The following is a 13,203-nucleotide window of genomic DNA, read 5'->3' as shown; positions in this document are numbered from 1 at the left end:
TGCTGAAGAAATGCGTGTGCTGTACCTCCACATTATTTTTGTTTCCCAGGTGGATTGCTGTAATGTTATCCCTCCTCAAAAACCACAATGAGGGTTCACCCACCGTGACATCCAGTCAAACTGTCTTTGGCACGTTAAAATCAGCTTCTCTGAGCTGCACTGCCCCTCCTTCACTTCCCCACACAGTTCAAAGCGTTGTATTTCTTCACAAACCTTTACCTGGGTACTACAATCTTTCCTCCCCCATCTATACATCATTATCAGTATTTCTATATTTTAAAGTATACTCCTCTTCAAACCACATATATGCAAGTAAATGCCTATCATCGTATATATAAAAGCTGTATCACTCACAGACACCTATTTAGACATATGGTACAAACATTCCAGGCATACAGGCATTTACTTGCATGTAACATATCTCATCACTGTGTAAATGATCTCTCTCAAAAAATTCCTGTTACCATTCCAAGTGTGGAAAAAATTCTTTATGACATTGTACATCTGGAAACAATATTACATTCCCGATGCACTTTCCCTTATAACTCTCTAGTCACAGCACCATGTTATTTTAACTTTTGAAAAGAATAACTACGATGAGCATTTTAAAAAATTATCATCATTATTATTATTTTCCAGCTGGGTGGAAGAGAAGATGTCAGGCCTCATCCTGCTGTCTTCACTTGGACAGGGCTCCCATTGATGTCAACAGGCGTTTTGGTCGAGCGAGTAACACAGGAGTAGATGCTCGAATATAATGTGTTTGCTTCATAGTTGGATTAGGAATATGATAAACAAGGAGGAAAATGCCAGCAGCCTCCCTCTGCTCAGAACTTCCACTGAATTCTTTGGGAAATCCTCCCTGAGACCCTGAGCCCGTCTAGGCTAACCAAAAAAACTCTGCAGATGGCCTTCATTTCGGGAATGGGGCCTCTGAAGATTATGGGGGCACAGGGGTAGGAGATAACTCCTGGGTCACTGACATCGAGTCTCCTGCTATTACAGACAACCAAACCATGCAGCTACTTCTATAAAATTCTCTTCAACCATTTCAAGCTTCTGCCTTTGGGACTCCCCCAGCTTTAAAGCCTCCTTGCCCTGGTGATCAGGGAATGTATGGTTTACAGTCTAAATCTATTCCTAGTCAGCTGACATTTAACACAAGCTTTTAAAGGATAATTTCCCATTCTGCTCTACCTTAGGATATTTTCAGACAGCAGTAACGTCCCTTCTCAGTACACGTCACTAAAATATTTGCACCAAAGTCTCATCCACTCCCCATTCACCGTAATGACCCCTTCCTGCACCTGCTCCAATCTCACTTCCACCCTTTTGGAGATGGTTAAACCAGTACATTGTACTCCAGACAAGACATCAGTAGGGTGCAGTGGTTCAAATGCATCCTTCTTTCTTCTGGCAAAGCTTTACCTGAGACACAGCAGACTCTCATCTGGTATGAGACAACACACAACTCATGCAACCCACTGGCACAGGAGCTATTTGGTCTCCAGATCCGAGCACACCAAGCTCCTTGAGTGCTTTTTCTTTTGCATTTGCAGCCTGTCCCTCCCTTACTCATACAGAATCTAAAGTAACGTCACCTTTTGTTGGAACAGTCACTGTCTGATGAAGAAATCTGCCACCCAGTAACCGCTCTGGACTCTGCTGGCAATGGTTGTATTTGTTTCGCAATCCATACCTGGGAAATCAGCCTTCCATACTGATATAGGTCCACGTAGCACCCATCTCTCTAACAACAGTCCCGTGGTTTCTATCCATATCCAAATCTGACCACAGGGGTCTCTGGTGCATCAGCCTGATCAGGATTTTGATTTAGACCAGTTATGTTTTAGTCTCTGTATCCCTTTTTGTTTCTTTATGGTTTACAACACTCTTAATTCACAATACTATCCCACCACTCTTCCCATTTTCCTTTCTCCTGACTGGCACAGACCCCTCAGTCCTTGTTCCCAGAAGGTACCTGGGCGAATTCCCAAACTCACAGCTTTGCTCCCGCGCCCGATGATGAACTGAACCAACCACTTCGAGGCCAGGAAGGGAATCACCCCAGGGATACACCTCGTTATTTCTCCTTTCTCTCTCTCCCTAGAGCACCTGGAGGGGGATCCCTGCCTGGAAACAGTCCATGTCGTGATATCTGCTGAAAACCAAGGAAATTACTGACCTTTCTCTTTTTATTTCTAGAAAAGTGTGTTGGTTCAAAGATGACCACTGTGAGCACTGATGTGCTGTTCCCTCTGTAGGATCCGTTTAATCAGGACGTTACTGGATGAAGCAGAATTCCCAGTCAACAGGAGTCTAATGCGCTAGCGCCAGGTCTCAGCTGAAGCATTTTAGCTGAAGTGCCTCATCTTAATTCCACAGAATTATTGTCCCCCATTACACACCGGTCGTTACCATTAAGGATGATTGGGCTTCAATCAAGTTGTCTAGGAGAAGTCCTCATTAAATGGAGGGCATCATATTTTAATTTTTATTATTCTGTTCCTGGAAGAATCCCTCACTGAGAACACAGCAATGAACTGACAATACCTGCGAAAACTCACATTTGCAGATTAGCCGAACTCCAATAGGCAGCACTATGGTTTGAATGGGTGATTTTAACATCCTTTTTGTCTCAGTTTTCTACTGACAACAGAAATATTTTAATCTATAAGTAATCAATATTTGTTTCGGTTAAATTCACAAGCACACATCACTTGATCTGCATACACATTTGGGCAGCCATCAAGTAACCATGAAAATATCCATTAGTTCAAGAAAGATCCCCTTTCCCTGCTTTAGCCACTGACAGACACTGAAGTAGTGAGTGATTCACAATCAAATTATGTTACTGGAGGGACAACCCCACTAAGATGATGCTCACATGTCCTTTAACTTCTGAGGTACAACTATTTTTTAACAGTGGAGAACCTTAGTATTTGATTTAAAAATGCAAGTTGAGAGATTTTCATTGTATCTTTGAAGCTCTCCTTAATATCAAAGCAAATTTCAAACAGTTAAATGTGATCACAAAGCAGCTGGTGCTGCTCTCCAAACTAAAGAATTATACTAAAAAAAAACCACCCCTCTTCAGGCATCTGGAGCTGTATTAAATTTACAATGCAGTGTTAATGTCACCTTTCCACCCCTTTTTCTCCCCACCTCCCTGTTTTCAAATGGGTGTGACAGAAGTGAAACCTAACGTTTCATTTAGTTGTAACTACCCTATACAACATCGAAATCTCACAACACATGGAGAAGCGAGGCCGGGGCCAGGCTCACTGGATCCCAACGCCCTGGAACGTTGGTTTCCAGCCAAGCCGAGCCCGAAGTGCGCAGCTTCACACCCACCTCTAATCAGAAGCATTAACTTGACACGTTTCCAGACATGAGTAACCATTCCTCCATGCTGGAAGAACTCAACAAGATGCGCTGCACACCACTATTTCCATGTCTCCTCTTTGTATCTGTGACTCAACAACAGAGCCTGAGTTTGGGGCTTTCATTCAATCTCCATTAAAGACTGAAAACGGGGTTTCTTTAACCCTTTCAGTTCCAGCTTTCAATAGCAACTGAAACAAAAACTTTGATATAAAGATTCTCTCTTCTGGTTTTTGCTTTTTTTTATAACCATAACAAAATGTATCTTAATGTCTCTCCTGGAGATCTGACAAGCATTACTCCATTGAAAAACGAATAGATCTGGTTCTGCAGAAAAACACTGGTACAAATTAAAAGACAGAAGTCTGTTTGCGTAAGGAAAGTTAAAGGCCTGGAAATGTTTGAAAGAGGAGGGCCTTAATAACAACAGCTGTACAAATAATTTATGGGAAAAGAAATGTTTCAGATGTGGCCCAAGAATAAAACATAATGAATTAAATCATAAAATTAATAAAATATCCTACTGCACTGCGCTTTTTGACCCTGCTTTTACTCTGCTCCCATGCTCCTGTACTGGTAGGACAAAAAATTGTCCTTTCAAACCTAATAAACAATTCTGCACATTAATGACTTTGCCTGACGTAAATCTTAACAATTAAAGGGAAGGTGCTCACAGTGTGCAAGTGCACCACTAGTATTTGGAGTGATCTGTCTTTTTTCCCCACTTCTGACTCTGAGGGCCAGACCACGCTCAACCAAGAGCAGGATAAAAAGTATTTGCCCAAATCTAAAACAAAACAAAAGAAAAAAAACCCAAAACCAACCAAGAAAAAGGAGGATCCAGAAGACAGAGACAGTGGAGCACTGAAGAACACTCAAATCCTGTTAACTTCAGGCAAGTCCTGCATCTCCCCTTAGAAACAACAAGACAGAAAGAAAACAGGCGTATCGTCTTTACAGCTCCTCATGGCTAAGTTCCATTGGAACAGAGCTTTTTTACTCCCAAAGTGTAAAATTTTAGTAACTGAAGTACTTTTGGTATCACTTTTTAGACACACTGACCGCTGCAGCCCACAACAAAGCTCCTCAACCGACGTGCCCAGTTTTGAACGAGCCTGAATGAAGATCCTGCTTTCACTCACAACCTCAAGCATTTTGCAATGTCTCAAAGGGTTCATTTTTGTAACTGCGAACCAAAGCCTCGCCAACGTTTTTTTGCTTTGACAGAAAGTGAGATAAACCCAGTGGTTTTGTCTGATCTTGATTAATTTTGGGGTTTGAACTTGAATCTCACAGTGAAACTCAAGGGTGTGAACTCGCACGGACTGGAAGTGCACAAGGAGTTTAAGCAAGCCCTGCAAAACAGACTCAGAGAGTTTCATTTGGCTCTATTTTTCTGGCTTGGCATGTTGTAAGGCAGAAAACCCAGCTGAAGAGTCCATCCCAGCTCATTTCCTTCTCCAATAAACGGCTGATTTTGGTACAAAGCTCAAAAGCAAGGCCGTGCTTTCCCATACAGCAGAGGCACGGCAGGCGGATGGGCTGAAGGGCTCATCGCCGTTTCCCCGTTCAATGTTTCACTGGAAATTTGATGCTGTTCAGGGTCTATAACATCACCATTTTGGGTGTGGAGACACAGAGAAACAAATAATAAGGCTGATAATAGAGAGGGATTTCTGCCAAAAAAATGAGATCCAAAATCCTCCCGCACCTGATCGAAATCTAGGATCTGAGTTTCCACAGCGAGGGGGCAGCTGGCACGGGACTGAAACCAAATCTGAATTTCTTCAGGTGGGTTCGGATGCAGAGTTTCTATTTTGGCCGATACAACCAATATTATTTGTAATAAGGCACTGTCTTGAATCCCCAGGTGCTAATCAGGATATGCTTGTGCAAGATTTGTAACCAAACAAGAAGAAATAAGACTGTATTTATGTTTGATTACATTCCACAATCAGCTATTCGAGCTGGCTCGCAGAGCTCACAAGATCTGTTTATGTGCTAGAAATTGAGTTTTCCTTCACTCGCAGATTTTTTCGCATTCTTGGCAGACGATTCCTAATTGGTGCTTTTTTTTTCTTTATGGAAATTGCCACTCGAAAAAAAAAATACCAGTATAAATTTCCCAAGACATGAGAAAAAAGAGCTGCTCCTGGTTATCATCTCGAAAATCACAGAATGAAGGAGTCACTGCAGTCTCTTTAAACCAGCAATGAAAAACATTAAGTTGGTCAGGAATCTTTCTCTAAATTTATTTCTGCTCAAACCGAAAAATTAATAACTCTCTCATATTTTTTTGCCTAATTTCTTTAACATTTTTTGAGCTTTCAGAGGGTTTCGTTTTGCAGTATTTCTCTTAAAAGTCGAACTCTTTTTTTTTTTTAAATTAAAATATACCTCCTGTGAATTTCTCATTGCCAGCAAAAGAGGAAAAAAATCCCTTGTCTCTGAAAACACGTTTTGGTGGAAAGTTTTAAACACCTCTGTAAACTGCTGTGGAGTTTTAACTTCATTTATAAATGAGGAAGCTGCTGCAAGTGCCCAAGTAATGAAACAGGAATTGCCAAACCTAAGGATGTCACCTTCCTACTACAAGTTTTGTGGGTGCTACATGAAAAACACACATCCCCCAGTAAACCAAAATCCTCTCTGTATCAGGGAGGTGACACAGTGAAGGGACAATAATGAAGGGACAATAATGACGGCAACAAGCAGTAATGGCATTTACGTGCCATCTTTTCCATCAGTAGGTTTCAGAGGCTCTGCCTGGCAAAACACACCTGAGCTTTCTCAGATGCTCCCCTGAACCATGACCACAAAGTTCCACCAAGGTGAGGAACCCCAGTTGGAGAGGTGGAAAAATAGACTAAAAGGAAGGAAAAATGTGACAGGCTTGAGCATCCCCTTTACATTTCTGTTAAGGCTACAGGTAAAACATTTATTTATTAACCATAGTGGCTTAAAGGGTTAGGGTCTGGAAGATGGGAGGCTGTGTCTGCCTTTCTCTTCACCCCCGTCTGTGTTTTTATGAGCTGGTATTCACAATCCATCAGCGAGAGCTATGATGAACCCAGTGGCAGATTTCCCTGCAAAGCAGCTGGGTCAGCGTCCCCTGGGCCTTGTTGCTTTGCTGCGGGAGATCTTAAAGTGACCATCGCTATTTGGGCTGCTTTGTTTTTGGAAGAAGCTGAAAGGGAGGGCACGAGAGAGTTAAAAGGCAAAAGAGACGGAAAGAGCTGGGGAGTGGAGGGAAATGAGGAGACAGCTTGTGTACCCGTACAGAGCTACTTTGAAAAATCCTGAGCATCTGAGTATCACAAGCACGATCCCTGCTGTGGGCAGCTGCGTGTGTGCGAGTGCTTTGCCCGAGGGTGTCAAATCAAATATCCACTGCTGGTTGGTACAGCACATCACTGCCCCTTGGGGATTCAGAGTGGAAAAGGAGGCAAAAAAGGTTTAAACACAACAAATAGAGAGAAACTTTCACGGTATCTGTTAAATATCTGATAGGGCTTATTATATATTGTCATCAGATTTATTATGAACAATGGAGGAGAGAGGAGAGTTGAGAGGAAAAAGATGAAAAAAAGCAGACAGGTTAATGCTGAGCTTTATAAGACTTACCTGGAATCGCCTCATATCTCTTGGGTTTCCTGCTGTTTTCAAACAATTCTGATTGCACTTGAGAAAAAATTTTAAGAAGAATCTGGAAAGATAAAGAACAACATCACTTCTATTAACCACAACAAAACGTGTGCTGCTATAGTCTGTTTTAAAGTACACATCGTAGTGATTTACATGATGCTGTATCAGTAGAGCAGGACTGTGAGAACTTAGCAAAACAGAAACAAAACCAAATTGTACCAAACAGAAGTTTAAAAAAATTAAGGAAAAGTCACCGAAGTGACTGTACTGCACTGTGAGCTGGTAGCAGTCCACACAGCTACCCCGGTTTGTGCCCATTTCCCCACTGCACCTTTGACCACCCGATTTTATTCTCTTTCTTTATCTCTCCCTTCCACACAAGCTCTTTCTTTCGCTGTCTGAAGGGATTTTCTGTGAAACAATACAGAAGGATAATGTCATTGTAAAAACTACAAAAACCAACAGGGCAACTCGCAGCCAGATAAGCCTCCAAACTACTTAGAATGTATTAAAAAACATCGAGACAAACCCGGCTCCTAGAAGAAGCCGATGAGATTTCATCACGACGATGCTGTTCGTTATTAAGATTTCAGTACCCAGAGCAGAAGTGCCAGGAGTGCAGATTATAATCTTAGCTAGATTTTGAGAGGATAACAAGAACGCAACCTGAAGTAATACATGACAGCTCCCGCTGTCCACGCAGATAAACCTATTAACATCCCACAAAGTTCTCCTGCCAATTATTTGTGCCCTGTCACACATCCCTCTCTTTACGTGGTGTTATTCTGTAGAGTTTCGCTTGTCACGCACCCACAGTGAACCCTCAGCATCCTCGCTGGGCTCGCCCAGCACCACACGCTGCATTTTACAGTCTAGAAACACTATGCAGGCGTTTTTCTAGGAGCTTTTCCACAAAATTTTGTGTCAAAACCAGGGAAGAGAGGATCCATCCCTTTGTTATCTGATTAATCCATTTAAATGTGTGGATTTCAGAGGTAAAGAAACTCCACGGACAATTACAGTTGGATTAAAAACAAAACAAGCACGTCTTCAAAATTCAGACATAACAGGCAAGAATTTTTTTTTTTTGGCAACCCCTATCGCCAGCGAAAATATTTTCTGTGATTCTTTTCAGCCCCATTTGTCGGACAAAATGGGTTTAACTGCGACAATTAAAAGACATTTCAAAAAAAAAAGAGACTTTCAGATAGATTGAGAAGGGAAAAGACTCGCGTATCAGAAAAAAGAAAGAGTTGAAGAATTGATTTCGAATACAAAGAACATTTTATTTATTTATTTCTCTCGCCGAGTGCTTTCCTTAAAAAAAAAAAAATAAAAAAATCCGCTTTTGCAGTAAGTTAAAGTCCCAGGTGAGCCAGGCCTATTTCCCTTTCTGTTACTATGACAACCATTTTTTACCGCAGTCCCTAAGTCCCTTCAGAACTCACACATTCATGCCTTGAATTAGAACTTTAAAGGAGAAAGATGTATATTTCCTAGGGTTTACCAACAACCACCACCAAAATAGTCCGAACGCAAGACAATAAAGCAAAAATCCCCTCTCCCCGTTCTTGCTGCTTCCTCTGCGCCGCTCACGCCGCGGTGTTTCTCTTCCATCTGCCCCGAACATACAAAGAAATACAAAAAGATCTGATCCATTTATACGTTGCTTGAACAAACAAAACCCTTCGAAACCCTCCCGACAACTGAACCCACCAAAAAAACCCCAGATAACGTCTTATAAAATGGCTGTCACAAAACGCAGCCTTCCAGTCAGCTTTTTAAATAAAAATGCTCCTTTTTTCCTGAAATCTCTCACAAACCATTTCGGTATCTGAAATATTTCTTTGCTCTGCCTGTGCATTTTGCAGGCTGTGATTTTCCTCTCCATCGTCCCTTCTCATTTACGACTTAAGGGGCTCCAGGGTCACCTCGCGGCGCAGTTTGGGGTCCCTCCACCTTGGCATTGGGAGCAGCAGCAGAGCCCCCGTCACCTCCTCACACCCACAACTAAAAATCCTACAGCATTTCCAACCTCAGGAGCAGCACCGAGTGAATATTTCCTACCAAATAAGTCTTATTGACTCCTCACGCTAAAAACCTGCGGCCTCTTTTATTGGGATGATTCGCTAAGCAAGATGTTATGTGTAAGAATGTTTTCCGAAGGAAAAGCGCTGCGCACTCCGAGGTTCACCGGAGAATTTGAAATGTTTCTCCCTCAAATCCTCCTTTTTACTCTGCCCTCTTCCTACAGATAGAGAAATATATTTGCCGACACGTAAACCGCTCACATTTCTGAGATCTGCCCAGGGAAGAAAAAACTGCACAACGGAACCAAACCATACCATGAAACCAAAATAAGTCACTTCTACATGACAATCAATGAGCCGGTGGCTTACTGGTTGTTTTGGAGGTTAGCTGCAAACAAAAATCCTCAAGAAGGTGTTGCTTTTAAGGAAAAAGACCAAATTTATCAGGAAAGTGTCTAGTTTTCTTTTTAGATTTTTTAGAATGCTCGCACCACATCTCCAGGTGAGGAAAATGCTCAACACGAGCTCAGGAATGAAGAAAAGCAGAGCAAGGAGAGGGCTGTGGGGAAGGCGCTGTCGGCTGAGCTGATTTTGGGGAGAGATTGCGGCTCTCGGGGTTACACAAACCCCTAAAAGCAGAGACTAAAAGGCAAAAATCATAAATGTTTAACAGTATCGGTGCCTGAACTCTGAACACTGCATGGCTATGAACTGAATTGGTGTTTTCTGCTAAAAATCTGCAGAAAATTGGGGTTCAGATCCCCAGCAAACAGAAATTTGAAAATTAACCTGGATTTCAAGTAGGTCTGCGCTGATTTACACCAATGTATTGTCCATTAAAAATAGACACAAAACAAGACTCTCCTCCTCTCCGAGCTCCGACAAGGGCAGAGCATCCTCATCGCAGTAACAGCCCACAGCATCCAAACGCACAGAGCGCAGGGTGTTTAAAGAGGATATTTAACCAACAGCAATTTGGGGAGTCCCACTTGAGACACCTTACAGGTGCCCGACTTTCTGGAGCTGCTGGAAATTGTGCACCTTTAATATATCATAAAACGGGCATCGGGAATTCCTCACCTCACTACTGAAAACACTGCCTTTGGTTTTCAGTACTTCAGCACTGTGGCAATATTCACATACACCACCTGTGCTAAGACCTTTGCAATTTCTTTGGCACTCACTGGACATGCTGCACTAAGGCAGTTTTCCTTCCCATCACCCCAGATTTAGTTGGTTTTATTCAGATGCACACACAAGTATTTCTATCTTTCCTCAAGTTGAATGACACCTCTCTTTTTCCTCCTTTCAGAGTTTCTCCAGTCAAATTTTAGCTGCAACCGGGCATCTGCATGAAGTATTTGGTGGGTCGTTATACATACATATATATTTTTAAAGTGGTTGCATCTGGGAAAGGCATTAATATTTATTGCAACATTAGAATCAAAACGACTTGGGGGGAGGCAAAGAGGAGGGAAGGTTTAGCAGTAAATGAAGCTGATTTAGGGGTAACGGGAGAATTGCAGAAAGGTTTTATTAATTTTTTTAAATGAGGACCTTTAGTCAGTTTTTGGCCTTAACCTTCACATACATCAAAAAATAAAAAACAATTTTTAAAAAGCTCATTTTCATGTTTCTTAGCTGCCCTTTGTTCCTTCCCGAGGACGGCACTAGCGATGAGTTTAGCAGATACCTCCAATTCCAGCCAAGCAGAGCGAACATGGCCCAGGCATCTCATACATCAACATCTAAGGGCGCTGGGGAAAACCTAAATACCTTTGAACGACTACCACTAAAAACTCTGGCATTCCCATAGAAAACCTGATTAACCTAATGCAGAAACATAAAAGCAATTAAGATACAGCTATAGAGTTATCCTTTTTTCCCTATTCTCTCTCTCATACAGTCGAACTTCACAGGTACAGACTGATACGCTCGCAGAGGTCTCCAAAACACCACCTTAAATAGAACTCCCTCATTTAGGATTTAGAAGGAGCTATTGCAAAAGTTACCGCTCCTCCTACTGGGAGTTACCATCACGCCGAGGAGTCAGGTCAATGAATCATTTACGTGCTCCTTTTTCACTTCAGTACTAAGACAGCTGTGTTATCTCAACTGTTTTCCAGCAATGCTACAAGCAATCCACGCTGATTTTGGGGGAAGCAGACCAGGAACATGCGTACAGTCTCTGACGTGGTGGAGAAATGGCAAAACAAATCCCTACTGTCAATGGGCAGTGAGAAAGGGTGAGGGTGAAGCAGGCATCATCCTGCATCTCTCAAGATCCTTCCAAATCAGCTGCTGACCCACACTCCCACCTTGTCTATGTATGTCGGTATTACCAGGTTTTGTACCTACCTGAGGAACCTAAAAACCGTGGCTGGAACTAGAAAGCCATGATGGTTCACACCATCCTCCACCTCAGATGACCGAGAAGAACCTGAATCATCAAATCCTGTTGGAGCCAGGAAAAAACCCTTCTCGTGACTTCAACAGGACCAGAGAGAAACCCTAAAGAGCAGTCCCACATGCAGCAGAAGGTGTAGTTTTTAAAAGAAAAAAATCCATTCATGTGTTTTTAAAACCTTGCCACAAGACCTGGGGCTGATGAGTCTCACCACATGGAAGCACAGAAACAGATAAGAAGCTTTGCGCTTTTATAGTGCCATTCTATGGGACTTAAACTCCAATTAATTGTGCCTCAGGAAGCCCCTCTGTAGCGGGTGCTGTAACACCCTTCTACAGACAGAGCTGTCCAGGGCTGCAAACTGGGAGGGCATTGCTCCCCATCACACCCCAGCTCTGCTGCCGAGCTGGGACCGGGATCTCCGGACTCAGGTGCTACCTCTCAACCAACATTCCCCATCCACCTTTTGTGCTTTCTTAAAATACAGGTACAGAATCCTGTATTTTTCACTTATTTTTTTTTAATCTTGTGAGCAGCCACTGGATACGTCTCCAAAATATCCCTCATAAAGCAAATGCTGAGCTAATCCTGTCTTGTTTGGGTTATCGTAGAATTTGGATTCATGGCCTCAGTCATTTTTTTGGCATAAGAACATGCCCACCATCGAGTATGGTTATGTTTATCAGCAAACCCTATGATGCTACGATCTAATGGGAATCTAGAGATATGAATATCTTTGCTCCAGTTAAACAATCTCAAGATGAAATACACTGCAAAGTGAAAAACTATCGTTACAGTGGGGGTCTGGCTCCAGCTCCATCAAAGCAAGGAAATTCTGAGATCAGGGTCTCCCGTCCTCCCCTGTGTGTGTTTTGGCATTGCACCCTCTGAGTTAAGTGTGAGCAGTAACCCTATCCCACACCACAACACAACAAGGCAGAAGGATTTGCTTGAAACCTCTTCCTTTCAAAGGGACCGGGTCAGATTTTGCACGTACATTTGGAGGTCAGTATTTAAAATCAATTAATTGCATTTATTGGAGATCATCATCCTGATTTTAATGAATATCACAGTAGAAGACTTCTTTATAATCTGAATATTTATCTCTGGAGTAATTTCGCTCTATTATGTCAGTGTGTATTATTAGGGAGCTGATGAGAAAATTTCCAACTCTTTTCCAGCAGTTATACTCGGCGTGGGATCAGGCATTGCACAAAGGCATTTTAAATGAACATACACCTTACACCGTGTGAGAAATGAGTGAGGTTATTACAATAATCCAGAGTATTTAGATGATACTCCACAAACAGCAGCTAATTAATCTTCACAAAACTCCTGTGCATAACGTGTGAACCCAGTTTAACAAACGTGAAAACCAACATATGTAGGTCAAAAGACTTCTCGGAGTTTGCTGAGAGGGAAGGGAGCAGGAGTCAGACGATAGCAGGTCCCAAGCCTGGGCCGGCAGAAGAGGAGCTGTTCATTTCGCACTTCTTTTTTAATAGAAAGACTCCAGTTACGCCAAAAACCACACACGAGCATTGCATCTGTTACTCCTGTCCCCAACGCCACCCTCGTTTCCTGATGGGATAAATGAGAAACACTTCTCTACCCCCTTGCTTTAATTCAAGGTGACGTCTTCACTCACAGGACCATTGATCTGGTCAGACTTATCCCCAGCTCCACACTTCTGCACCCACAGGACACCCAGACCACGCAAGGGAGATGAGATGGGTG

At 42.5% G+C, this 13,203-nt stretch overlaps 1 protein-coding gene across 1 annotated transcript in view; it reads right to left on the bottom strand.

Annotated features, from left to right (window-relative positions):
* The window catches only part of LOC104541703 (transcription factor COE2), a gene marked incomplete at its 3' end in the record, with an annotated part of 110,116 nt that overhangs the window by 17,053 nt on the left and 79,860 nt on the right, over positions 1–13,203 (bottom strand). The window contains exon 6 of the mRNA XM_010185822.1: positions 7,009–7,090. Within this exon, the coding sequence (XP_010184124.1) occupies positions 7,009–7,090 (82 nt within the window). The remainder of the gene's footprint in view (positions 1–7,008; positions 7,091–13,203) is intronic.

This window comes from Mesitornis unicolor, unplaced genomic scaffold, assembly GCF_000695765.1.
Source record: "Mesitornis unicolor isolate BGI_N332 unplaced genomic scaffold, ASM69576v1 scaffold4406, whole genome shotgun sequence".
NCBI lineage: Eukaryota > Metazoa > Chordata > Aves > Mesitornithiformes > Mesitornithidae > Mesitornis > Mesitornis unicolor.
This window is presented reverse-complemented; position numbering and strand designations above follow the sequence as displayed.